The sequence below is a fragment of the Eucyclogobius newberryi genome, unplaced genomic scaffold (assembly GCF_026437365.1).
Source record: "Eucyclogobius newberryi isolate DKJ021-1_F unplaced genomic scaffold, fEucNew1.0.hap1 SCAF_12, whole genome shotgun sequence".
Lineage (NCBI taxonomy): Eukaryota > Metazoa > Chordata > Actinopteri > Gobiiformes > Gobiidae > Eucyclogobius > Eucyclogobius newberryi.
Genome location: NW_027315746.1, coordinates 14698235 through 14712060, shown reverse-complemented (window position 1 = coordinate 14712060; position 13826 = coordinate 14698235). Strand labels below are relative to the sequence as shown.

General features: G+C 35.6%; 1 protein-coding gene across 2 annotated transcripts in view; it reads right to left on the bottom strand.

The window, feature by feature from the left end:
* tox (thymocyte selection-associated high mobility group box) overlaps nucleotides 1-13826 on the bottom strand; it is a 46172-nt gene that overhangs the window by 19209 nt on the left and 13137 nt on the right. For both annotated transcript variants that reach the window (XM_072440918.1, XM_072440919.1), the window contains exons 2-3: nucleotides 10577-10642; nucleotides 5480-5584 (exon numbers count right to left, since the gene is read on the bottom strand). In XM_072440918.1, the coding sequence (XP_072297019.1) occupies nucleotides 5480-5584; nucleotides 10577-10642 (171 nt within the window). The remainder of the gene's footprint in view (nucleotides 1-5479; nucleotides 5585-10576; nucleotides 10643-13826) is intronic.

Here is a 13826-nt window from a genome sequence, read left to right as displayed (position 1 = left end):
TTATAATTATTATTTCTTATCTATTTATTTCCTCTTCCAAAATGCGAACAAATATCTGACGTTTTTCTATATCAGCTGATATTTATATCTTTAAAAAAGTTTGATTTCGGCCGATACGATACTGGAAAATGGAAACTAAATAGACCACATGAGTAGTTGCTGCATGACTTGCATTTTACCGTATATCGTATAATTCTAGTGAATTACAAGAGCTATATTGGGATTGTCAGACAAATATACAGCATGAAACATTAAAACTACTCTTCTTTGGCCGGGGAACAGTGTCTTTATGCTAATGTAGTTTTATAAGACAAATGATGTGGACAGAGGAAGATGAGAGTGAAGGAAAAGTATCTTGGACTAATCTGACAGGGGGGAGGTTTTATAGACACTGACAGCGTTTCTGCTTCGATGGACACACCAGCTCCTTCGCCGCGTTCACTCTTCATCTCCTTATAGTCATCCTCCTCTAATCTTATCCTCTACCACTCTCTCATCTCTCACTCTTTCTCTCTCAACCTCTCCCTCTGTGTAGTCGTTGCCTTGAACCCAAATTCAAATAGAAATGATATGACATGTGACAATAACCAAGAATTGTACGCAGCTTTACCCAATACTTTTTTAGGTTTTAGTTTGAAATTGATTTTGTATGCTCTAAAATGTATTTAACTTCAAACTAAACAACAGTCATGATGATGGATAGTGAAGATTATTTCCCAAGATAGCCAAAGCTCTCGCTATACATTGTCGAGTGATGTGACTTTTGTAAACACAGCTGCCTTGGGGCTGATTGAGTAAAACAAGGGTGCGGCAATCTGTGGCAATGGCCCCACAAACCACCACCAATGAGGCCGATTCACTCACACTGGTATCGCCCATCGACACATCGACAGAAGGAAAAGACTCAAACAAGATTCGAACCACCAATGATATTGACAAAAATGTATATGTTTTTGGAGTATCCCGTATATTGTTTAGCATAGTATTTATTTTATTATAAACAATACACTTGCTATTCAAATTTAGCATATCTTCAAAACAACATTCACTTTATTACGTTGTATAATTCAATATATATTGCCCACCTCTGCCACCAACCTTCAGTTCTGGTGTGTGAACCACATCCGGATGAAATATATATTTTTTCGTCCGTCATATTGAACGATCACTATCTATTTTGTATAAATAAAACAGATAAAAATGGCTTTCAATATTCATTTCCTGAACATGAACCACACAGACTTGTAATCTGTGCCATTTAACAGAGAAACATAGTCACGTCATGATGATCAGAAATGACTGAATCTCCATCTTGAGTCAATCTCGATTAATTGCACAGCCCTAACAAAAAGTATAAAACCTGAAAAATACTGTGCATGTAAACCTAACCATTTGGCTTTTGTAAATGAGGAAATGCAGCCTGTTGTATTGATTCAGGGCAGTCTACTTGGTGTATAAAAGTGCACCAGCCTCGAGCCGAATTGTGTTTATGGAAAGATTTTTTTACTATGTGATGTATTTGTTGACAAGGACACTTCATATACGAGATTGAGTTCCCTTCTCTCGCTCCCTTATATGGTCGTACTGTATAGTGACCTATTTCTATGCTGATGACTCAGGGCAGTACATGTAAATGCATGGGAACTGCTGACAGAGTATCTTCTATGGGACAATGGCTTCTATCATTTCATTGAGGCGTGATTCATTTAGCTGCAGTGACGACGATAACTGTGTTTTACTTGCACATAAGGCAATAAAAAATAAACAGTAAGATGTTGTAGAGCGATGCCACGTTTCTTCTGTCCATCTGTAACAGTGTTTTCTCCCTGGTATTTCAGTTTAGTTCAGTGAAAAAGTGCAGTATGTTTTTCAAAGCAAACTCTAACTGTTATTGCTTTGTAAGGCTGACACTAAAGATTATTTTCATTCTTATTTCAGGAGGCTCAGACTTGATCCGCTGATTGAGAAGGACTTTTGTATGAAAGTCAAAACTATGAGGATGGAACACTCCTGGACGAATGAGGGATTACACAGACTTGATAAATCGATAACGTAATCATCGTGACAGGCCTACTTCTACTTCAGTAATTTCCCGTTATAGTACAGTACCAGAAATTGCATCCGTTCCAGTCTAACATTGGGTATATTTCCTCAAAGCTCTGCTAGATTCCTGAGTGTTGTCTGTCTGTCTCTCCATGTTGAACTTGTGCATAAATTACTCTCTCTCCTCTCCCATTCACGCCGTACAATGGCCGTTCCCTCTGCACCGGGGGCTTATACCACAACTAATGTAGTCAGGATTAAGTTCTTTCACAGCAGCGTGTTCACATTTAAAACACTTCCCACCAACTCTACGGCTCATTTCTGCTCCGTGCATTACACCACTATGAGCTCTTGTCAGCACCAAGGGCATAACGTAGCGTATTATTGCTGTATGTCGATATTTCAAGGTCTTTTCAGAACTCGCTACTATTAGATTCATGATTCTCGTGAGGAGAAAGACAGCAAATATCTGAACATGCATTTGATACATCCTTTTGACAAATGCGCTCTTTTGTACAGGGTTGGTAATAAAAATGTATGCAGAAAGGAATTGAAGTAGGGCTGCACAATTTGGGAAATTCTTGCGATGTGGCTATTAAAGTATTGCGTAATCGATATTATTGCAATATTTGAAATACTTTTTATACTCCATTGTTTAATTTTGATTAAAACTAATATGTTCATGCCTCATTGTATCAGTCAAACTGTCAAAATTTAAAAAAAAAAACTTAAGAATAAATCAAGCCTTATTTAGACTGAAAAGGAAAATTATAAATGTCAGATCGTGGTGTTATTGGAATACGAGTTTGTAATATCGATACTTTTGCAATGTATTGTGCACAAGTGTAACTGTCTCTCATTAAAGGTGTAATATGTAACTTCTCTGATGAGGGGTGCGCCACCTGCTCGTCTTAATGTAGTTGTTATATATTTTTTTCTTATTGCTAAATAAATTCCCTTAAAATATGCATCACAAATCTAGTCAGCTGCCTGTCTCCATAGCGATAGAGCAGTACACCATCCTGTGGAACATTGTAATTTGGTCTAGTCAGTTTTTTTTTTAATCATGCATATCTATTTTATATGAAGTATAATTTATTCACGTTTTTATTTTCATTTATTTCATCTATTTCATCTTTTATTTAGTTTAATTTGGTTTTTATGTTCCTATTTTTTGTATTTGTTTCTACAATGTATTTGTAACCATTTGTACGTCCTACTTTTGTCCTAATTTTATTTTCATTGCAAAATGATGTTCCTCCATTACATTGTCAATTATATTTACTCAACGTCTGGATACATAGAAACCACTGTAATTTAGATTAGCAGCTATGTTTGTCAGGATGCTCTTTCTCTATTTGCGATTGTAAAACTTGATCAGTTTGAGCAAGGGACTTTTAGGGCTGAGATTAAAAGGGTAAACTTGATGTGACAATGGCTTTCTGTCTTCAGAAAAGAATATCAAAGCAGTAGTTAATGTCTGTGTTCTAAAAAAAACATTAATTGCTGAAATGTTCAAAGGAAACAGGACTTTCCACCGTTTTTTTTATGTCCACGATTCGCCCACTCGAAACGCTGAGTCGACAGTTAATGATACGGAAATGTTCTCAATACAGAAAGCTTCTTCTTTTTTCACACCAAAATGAAAGCAACATCAATAATGTCAAGCAGTTCAAGTGATAATAATGAAAGTAGCACAAGGATCCACCTGCAAATGGTAAAAATTAAGTTTGTCTAAACATGATTTTGGTTCCAAGGAAAAGGCTTATTAATACTCGACCAATTTAACAAAAAAGACACTGTAATGTAATTGTCAACACAAAATAATAGTACGTGTCTTTAATTTTAATTAAGATCAGGACAAATATAAAATGTAAATTCAGTATTATAAACTAAAGTGAAATTAATTCAAGGTCCATCGCTTTTGATTTGTATGGACTTTTATTTGGTTGTTAAACATAAACAATATAGTTTATGTAACTTAGGTAGACTTTTCTACTCGTTGTTGGTAAGTGCTAAAAGATTCAAAATGTAAACAACATGATATGCAAATATGCCAAATTTGAATATTGCGTGAAAAAACTGCAAAGAAATAGTTTTCTATATTCCTCTTATATAACTCTCATTCAGAATGGAAAATACAGTCATTTCCTTCAATGCATTGACCTATGAACCCCGGCCCACTTTTTGGACATTTTGTCCTTTTACATTAAGGGCAAGGGCAACGCTTCAATGTCACGTTTCATCTCCTTAGTTCAGCCTAAATTTACAGTGTAGTATCTTCTAAAATTTGTATAAAAAATATAACACTGAAGCAAAAATAGAGGTGAAAATGTATCATTTGCATTGTGTGAGCATGATAAAAAAAAAAATGTGGACAATTTGAACGTGAAAAAAGAGGAAATATCCCAACCAGGACTTTCCGACATCAAGTCAATGTTTAACTGGATGAGGATGAGCAATATTTAATTTCTTTAACTAAACTACCATTATACATTTGGTATATCGAGCCAAGACCGCAAGCTTTTCCACTACTATTCATACGTGTGTGTAGTCTGTGGCCCTGGTCTTATCTCCCCGTGTTCAGATGTGAATGATTGATGGACAGATTAATCATAGAAACATATCATCCGTTTTTTATTAACATAGATGCTTACGACAAAAAATGAAAGAGAAAATAACACAGGAAACTGAAAAACAGCGGATTTTTGCAGAATCAACGAGTGAAGCACTAAACTGTTCTATGTTATCTTTTTATTAAATGTTTTGTAATTGTCTTGTGCCTCGGGACAACAGATATAAATTAACACCGTTGCTAAAATACGGTATATTGTTTACTGTTACAAATCAACTAAATAAATAAATGCTGTTAATCTGGGGTGAGGTGTTTGTTCAAAATGATTGCACAGTGACCAGACTGACATTCTCCAAAAATAATATACACAGAGAACCCAGGGTAACTCTCAATGGCACAATACTGTAAGTTATTGTTTAATTGTAATAGGGGTGTGCTAAAATATCAAAGCATTGTGACTTAAGTGACACTGTGTTGATATTGTGGGCTGCTGCATCGATATTGCCCGATTGTGACAGAGCTTGTGGCTTGTTTAATTAAAGAAAGGAAACATGTTTACGCAAAACACTTGGTATTCACTGTTTCGGTGATTAAAATGGCTATACTTCAGATCAAGTTTGCGCAGGCAGTGGAAGAAATACTGTTGTTGAAAAAAGAGTGCTATATCATAGAATATCGAGTGCACTTATCATATTGAATCATAAGGAACCCTGCAGTTTATAGCCCTGACTTGTCCCGTTAAACAAAGTGTGTGTGTCTTGTTCATAAGCTGTGGAAAGAAGCTGGGTCGAGGTGACCATACTCTAGCAGTGGAATCGATATTAGGAAAGCAGTTGTTTAAAATTCTTCTCAAATTCTTACCCAGGGCAGTCTGTGAGAGTCGGCCATGTTGCCCTCTCTCCTCCAGTTCTGAGCTCCGTTGTTGGGGGGTGTCCCTTTGGTCATGGGAGGCTGTGGCACACGAAACTGTGGGACGAGGCACAAAACAATGGTCAATACATTGCCAGGGGTCACGGAGAGGTCAGAGGTGACGGGGAGAGGTCAAGCCAAGGAGCAAGGTCACACAAAAGGTTACGTCTGTGCTTTGTCTTTAATAGTGGAGGCTTTTCTTTGGCCGCTGAAACACAGCTAAATGGACTTGACAGCGAAGGAGCAGAGAAACATGGTGGACATCATGTTGCACTTAATTTACTAATTTGTAGTTTTGTGTTGTAAGAAAACCATATTCTTGTATTTGTGCTGTGGTCTTGAATTGTAAAGTTTATTCCTGACCAAGTTCAGTCGTATTAGACCTGTTTTTTATCCTGGTTTAGACATTTAGTCTCCTCTAGGTTTATCAAAAGGTGAAATATGTAACTTTTCTGCAGGAGGATCAATCAACTGCTTGTCTCCAAGGAGATGTTAATGCATTGCCTGGAATGTTCCGCCGTATGGCATTTACTTTGCCCCAGGTCACCCTTGAAAAAGAGGTCTCGATCTCAATGGGTTCTTACCTGGTTAAATAGGTTAATAATCTTTAATAATAATAATAATAATAATAATCTTTCTCCAAAAAAGGTGTATACATAGACAGAGTTACAGGATTTGCACCTTTAAGTCCTGGTTTAAATTGTGTTTAGTCCTGGATTGGTTCTGATTTAAATTGGATCGAGTCTGATTAGTCCTGATGTAAAGTTCTGGTTTAGACCTGTTCTTGTCCTGTTCTAGTCCTGGTTTAGTTCTGGTCTAGTCAAGGTTTAGTTCTGGTCTAGTCAAGGTTTAGTTCCAGGTTTAGTCCCATTTTAATCCCAATTATAATGGCGTTTGTGCAAGTCTGAACAAAACGTAGTCATCTTGTGTTTCCTTCTCAACATAAATAAACTTCACATAATAAAGCATTGATTATTGACAGTCTCCAATAATGCATCATTTGCGTAAATTTTTAATGTTGTGAAGCGGTATAACGGACATTTATTTACAGAAAGACACAGAACGAAAGAGAGATGAGGAGAGAGCGGGGAGGACGTAAGAGGTAGGAGGGGGGTAGTAAATAAATTGCTTGTTGGTTCCCTACGCAACTAATCCCTGATAAGAAAAGGTTACATCGAGAACGGCAAGAGGAAGACAAACACATAAGACTAATAATTTATACACGACGAGAGGGAGTAAGATTAGCATTTAATTTGAGTATTAAGTCTGGAAAATGGAAGGAGTGGAGTACTTTTTTAATGACGTTTAAAACCAGGCCAACAATCATTCATTTTATCATGTGCTTTAGTTCATGAGTGAATATAGGTTTCCATGGTTACGCTAAGGAAATTGAAAGTTTGGTGTTGAGTTTTGGTGAATACAAAAAAGATTTCGCAAAACGGATAAATGATCATCAGAGGTGCTTGTCTCCATGTCTCCACATTGATTTGTCTATAATGTTCCACAATATTGCACTGAACTTATCTAACTCCGTGGAGACAAGCATTTTTGTTTTTGGTTTCTTTTTTTTACAATAAAACACTTGTATTTTAATAAATTAGACATAGAAATTAAATGCCAGACTGTGGTACGTTGCAAGCAAAGCAATATAATCTCCATGGAGACCAGAACATTTGCACATTGTTCCTTTAATATTTCCATAGGCTCTGTCTCACAGCTAATGCTGACTTTTATTAAAATAAACAACCAATTCAATAAAGTAAAGAGTATCTGATTGTTTTAATGTGACAATGATTTCAGTTTATTTTTATTTTTTTTATTCATACAATGTGTATGCCTCAACAGTAGAATTCGTGTAAGCACTAAGACACAAACACATGCTTTTTATGAACACACACGAGTCCTTTGATGCAGTTTTCACTAGTCTTTAACATGTTGTCAGAAACATCAGCCATAACTCGCTGTTCACTGCCTGCTCCTATAATATTCATTAATTGTAGACTGACTACTGAAACTAGGGCTGGGCGACATTGATCGATCTCGATATTCAATTAGTTTAAAATGGCTTTTAGTAACGATTTCATGAAAAAAAACAATACAAAGTCTGCTCAAAACCACTGGCGAAAACCCCATAGAGAGGAAGGAACTCTGAGCTAAACAGGTGCTGCTGTGCACGGAGACCATAATTACGGTAGCAATACACGCAAACATAATATTTGCCTTTTCCATATTCAAGCAATAAATTAAAACAGAATAACAAAGAACGTTTCACTTCAAAAAGTTGGTGCATGTCTAATTTTGTACATGAAATGCTCACCTTATACAGAACTGAATTATAATTTCTTCACTGTGATTTGGTATTCCCTTTACATTGAGTCAGTCTTGTGAAGCCACTGTCCCATTTACATATAAAAAAGCTACATGGATGAGGGGCACACAGAGAAGGATTGGCCACATTCATCACAACAACCTCTGCGACTTTATGGAAGCAATGGTTCTTCAATAATAAAGCCATAAATTCAGTTTCCACACACCACTCCCTTCTCCTTATGACACGACGCAATGAATAAAACATCAAATCATGGATCCCTATATGGAAGAGTATTCTCTATATTGTACCATATGAATAATGTATCCCCACTGGTGTTTCTTATTAATATGACCCTATGGCGCATGCAATATTCCACTAACAAAAACACTATAAGCAACAATAAAGGGTTTGTACAGGTGATTACTCCTAACTACTTATTACTGTTTGAAGCTGTGCAATTAATCATACTGTAATCAAGTCAAGATCCATTCATTTCAAATAGGCAATGATAAGCTTGGGACTGTTTAAACAAGAGGCCCATTCTGTGGAAGTAACATGTGGCACTGTCTAAAAGTCTAGTTTTTTTTTCAAACGATTAAATTCAAAAGCCATTTGCATGCATTTGGAAATCGTAAATTGTGATCGTTAAAAACAAGGAAAATAATCTGAGCATACATTAAGCAGTAATATTATTTTTCAATCTTACTGTGAGTAGGTAATTTACCTCATTATAAAAATGTTTCCTGTAATATACCAGCTGGAATTCCCCCATTGTAGGACAAATAAAGGTTGTTATTGAATAATGTATTGCATGAGCTTGAATTGATAGTTGTTTTGTTGCATTTGAGACAAACATGCCTTTTTCAAACTATGTAAAAAACATTGCTATTTAACAAACATAACATAACTTAAACTTAGATTCAAAAAACAAGCTAGTTTGATTTAAAAATAATAATATTTTATTATTGTGAAGCAAAAACTATAGATGCTTATATTTGAAACAGAAAAAATGTGTAAGCATTTTTTAGCTTAAGCTATGGATAGTGTTGCTTCAAAGTATTTCCAAATACAAATATATGGGTATATGAGTTTTATGAACACCATGCACTGCTATTAAACTTTTGCCCTCGCCCAAATTTTTCCATCTCTTCTACAGCATTACACATAAAAAACAAAAATGTGGTGATAAAAACACAATTGCTTTTTTAAGTTATGAGTAAATTAATATATTTTTCAACAGCTCCATCAATAAAACTCCTCTGGGTACCTCTTTTAAAAACCCATTTCTATCTGGGAAAGGTAAAGCTCTGCCTGTCTTCACTGCTGCAGTTTGTCCAAGAAAACAGATAGAAAATCATTGTAATGCTTTATGTGCCTGAGGTCTGCTGTAAGTGATATTGATTTGTGAAACTAGATGGCAAGAAAAGTTTGCTTGATGCATCTGGAAATAACTGAAGACAGAAATAGCAAAAGGTGAGCTCAAAGACACGGAAAATAATCTCCTCGAAGGAACATAGGCTGTGCAGTGAAACGATGCAACGGACAGAAAATATTTGTGGAAGAGGAGTCAAAATACGACAGCTAATCAATCTTAAATCACTAAAGCTTAACATATATCAAAGCGTATGCATCAGAAAATATAGCAATGAACTCGAGGGCCGGCATACCTCGCAAAAGTATTGACGATAGCTGATGCAATAATCGATATCGCAACAAACAAAATACATTGCACTAACATCAAAGCACTCGTTCTGACAGAAATGTACAGCTTTTAAATAAAAATGTGTGTTAATTTATCAGTTTATCAGTTAATTTATCATTTAGTGAATTATTTATTATTTTATTTACGTTTTATGGCTAGTAAATTAAGGCACGTACATTTTAGTTTCAACATAACTGAAGCTATTGTGCTATTACAACATTGCAATAATATCGCTATTGCAGTAATTATCAGCCTTATGGTATAGTGCCACCTTTCCAATATTGTGCAGCTCAACTCAACTTGATAAGTCACTTAATAATTTTATATTTTCCTCTTTAAATGTGCTCTCTGTCTGTATGCAAATGTCTGCTTGTTTTGTGTCAAGTGAAGGACACATGGGGGGAAAGTCCAATTTTCCTCAAACTCTATTAAAGCCATAAACAGACCTGTTTTACTGTTTCTTGCAAATGAAGTCAACCGACAAACTGTTTCAGGTTGGGAACACCTGTCATAAAGGCCTCCTCTTTGTTGCTATATACATCTAGGAGGACTGATGTGTTTTTATATAAAGTTATGGATGAGCTGTTTTTTATAGTTTTCAACCTCATTGCACAAGATTTTCACTACCATTTAGTTTTGACTTATTATTACTCATTTTGCTGTCTTATCAGAGTCCCTACATAACTGCATTGAGGTGAAATATCTAAAACCCAAGGACACAATTTCAGTATGTACTAGGAAAGGATTTGACCTGGTTATGTTTTAGCATGTGGGCAAATCTGTCCCCACTGCTACAAAAAATATAATCTAACAATTGAATTTATAAATGAATAGATGGAAAATAAGGGAAATATACACACGTTTTCATTTTAAAATCTAACATTGAATGACAATATTTTAAAGAAACCTATTTTAGCCAAACATTATATACAACAATGCTTTAAAGGTGCTATTAATTGATAGTAATTAAAATAAAATAACTCAAATGTTGTACAATTATATTAAAGCTAAAATAGACCTGAAACACATGCCCCACCTGATTGTTCGATCCAAAATCCAGGCCTGCCTCTGTCATCCCCAGGAACATGGCGTCTCCGTCCAGCTGAACAGACAAACAAACAACAGACTCAACATACAATAATAAAACAAAGTAAACACGATACAGAGAGGAAATATACTCAGGAGGAAGTTTCATAGTGACAAGTACTGTTTGCAAAGACCAAACCTGTTTTATTGTCTAAATTGTAAGTAGGGATGCTAATGGAGGACGCCAGGGTCAAAGTTCAGTGGTTAAACCAAAGAGAAATACACTTTGAATTAAGAAGAAAGAGGCTGAAATAAACAATTAGGAATACATTTCATGGAGAGCCCTTTTAGCTTTATTTTCAGCTGCTTTGATGTTACAAAAGTGAACGTGGAGCCTATAAATAATCATTTTTTAGTTAAATATATGATTATGGTAATACCTTCTTTGATGACATGTGCTAGTTTTATTGAAAGTCATCTGGTATTGGTTGGAACTAAAATGCTGGATCAGAAATGAAAAAAGCATCCCATAACTTTTCATTGTAGCTCAACATGTCCGTCTTTTGTATTGGTTTTTATTTCATTTTATTTCAAAGCACTATTTCTAGGCGATTTAATGAAGAATAAGTACATTTTGAGATAGTACAGACAATGTGTTATCAAAGTCTTACTGTAAGCTGAACAATCAACCATAAATTACTCACATTATTTACCCACGCCTTGGTTCAAACGTAATCATAGTCGACAAGCATACAGATAGTTTGAACAGGTGTGCTGAAGCAAAGTTCGACTTGTTTCTCTCAAAAACACGCAGGTGGACAGAGGCAGGTGGAGCGGTGGCCATTCCCCAGCTGTTGAGTCCTATGCAAATGCGGTGTAGCCTTACAGAGTCAACAGAAGGCCAAAACACTGGTGTGGCGTATGCCTGTAGCAGAAACTTTCAATATACCGGTACAATGCCTCAAAACATGGACAACAATGGGAGCAGTAACAAAAAATGCTTTCAGCCAAGTGTAAGATTTCTGACAGAGCATTTGATCACAGGAGCAGCAGACAAAGAAGAGGGAACGACCACTGACCGTATCCACTCAACTTCTGGGCTATTATTTGTGAAATGACTGCCAGACTGGAAGGCGTTTTGAGCAACTTGGGCTGTAGTCGACTAAAGAAATTCTGGATTGACTAAAGACATGGCACGTGCAGCAATTAGTTGACTTAAGGGCTTGGCGAGGCATTGGTAATAACCGTTACAATTATTAGTAGAATAGATTGTATACAAGGCAAATTAAAGTGTCCAGGCAGTCGCTCTCTCTGTGCAGTCTCCTTTCTGCTGTTGTGCACATAAATCCTTATAATCCTAATAAAAATCAGGTCAGCTGAGACACTATCGACCAATTAATCGACAAAACAACCAAAGGATTACAGCCCTAGCAACAAGGGATGTGACAATATTAAATTTGAGTGTTATTGTAAGAAAAAGCATCACGATTTAATGATTACTCACGAGACCAGGACCAAACATTCTCTATTCTATTCTTCAAGTTTGTGAACTGCAAGATTAAAAAAAAAATACATTATTCTTTGGACAATAAATATTCACTATTAAAAACTTAAACTTTCTTCTAAAATGTTCATGATTATTATTGAATAATCACAATTATCAGTTAATCTTGACATCACTAGTAGAAACCAATGATTTCAGTGCAATTCTTATCTTATTCTTATTTTATTTGAGTGGAAGAATCGGGTGTCGAACCCGGATGTTTCTGCTGTGAGGCAGAATGGTGTGTTTTTAATCGCATTGTTGTATTGTAGCCTTGAAATTTTAGTATCGTTATGACATTAATCCAGCTCATAGTAATGAATAGCAAAAAAATCTACAGCATTTTAGCAATAGGCTTCTTCCTCTTTCCAAACCAACGATCAGTATCAGGACATACGTAAGTGTAACGGATCTGAAACTGGCCAGTGCAAAAACTTGTCATCAATAAATAAAAATATGTTTATGTTTAATTACTTTTTCCTGAAATTGTCATTTAAAACGGCTCGATTCCCACCTTCTCCCGACTATTGAGATAGGACTGTCCAGTATTAGAATATTGACAATATAGTTTATCAATATTAACAGGTGTTACAGATAATGTGATAGATATTGGTCTATTGTACTATTGATTCACAGTCTATAAGCAACACTAACCAGCTGTTAACAAGCCAAATTGACTATTAAGTATTTATCACTTCAAACAATGTCTATCTATGTTTATTGCAGAATGAGCAACTTTTCAAAAAATGCTTAATACAGGCTACTGTTTAGATTTACAATATTTGCTAATGTGCCAAGCTATTAATGTATTTTAAATAATTGCTACTAAAATTCATGCCATGCTCGAGCGGTGAAAGTTGGGCTTCTGGAGTGACAAATTACACTAATTTGCATTTAAGCGTAGAATTTAATGATGATTAATGAACTTATTTAACCAAAGACCAATGATTCAAAATGCAGATCCAGCCAAGTTGTGACATGTTGCCACTTTAACAGTATTTCAATTTTTAGTAAATGAAAGATGTATTCAGTAGCTTCACATTTTTAAGTTGTATTTGTGCAACTAATCATCAATCATCAGCTTTGCTCGAGCAGCCTACAAACAATCCTGCCTGTAAACGCATGTGGTTTGGAGCCGAATTTTGAAATGTTCGGTTTTTGTATTTTTTTGTTGAATGGCAAATTTTAAAAGTCAGTATTGTTGATGTTCAGGAAGTTAATATTAAACCCATTTTTTTTGCTTCTTTTTAATGAGATCGAATTAAATCAAATCAAAATCGGTCAATAAGAGGAATAAAACCGTGATGAATTTCTTTGTCACCCAGCCTTAGTAGTTTCTGCTGAGTTTCTCTTATCTGCAAAGTGCAAATGCATTTTCCATTTGAGAAATAATCCCGGGTTGGGTCGGTCACAGCACTTTGCCTTCTTCCTGATCTGAAAAACACTCACAGAACAGTAAAGGTGCTTCTTCTCTGTTGAGTTATTTCTAAGTTAAAAGAAATAAAAAAATTAAATCGCTTTAAAAACCTGAACTTTCCCATCATTTGAGTGAGTTTTGAATCAGAAAGGCTTACAGTGAAGGAAATAAAAGGATTGCAAGCTTCGTAGTCAAACCAAATTACCCTCCCTCTCTTTCTCTCTCTGTCTCTCTCCCTTTCTCCCCCCTCTCTCTCTCATCTCATCTCTGTTCATGTGTGTGTGTGTGTGTGTGCGTGTG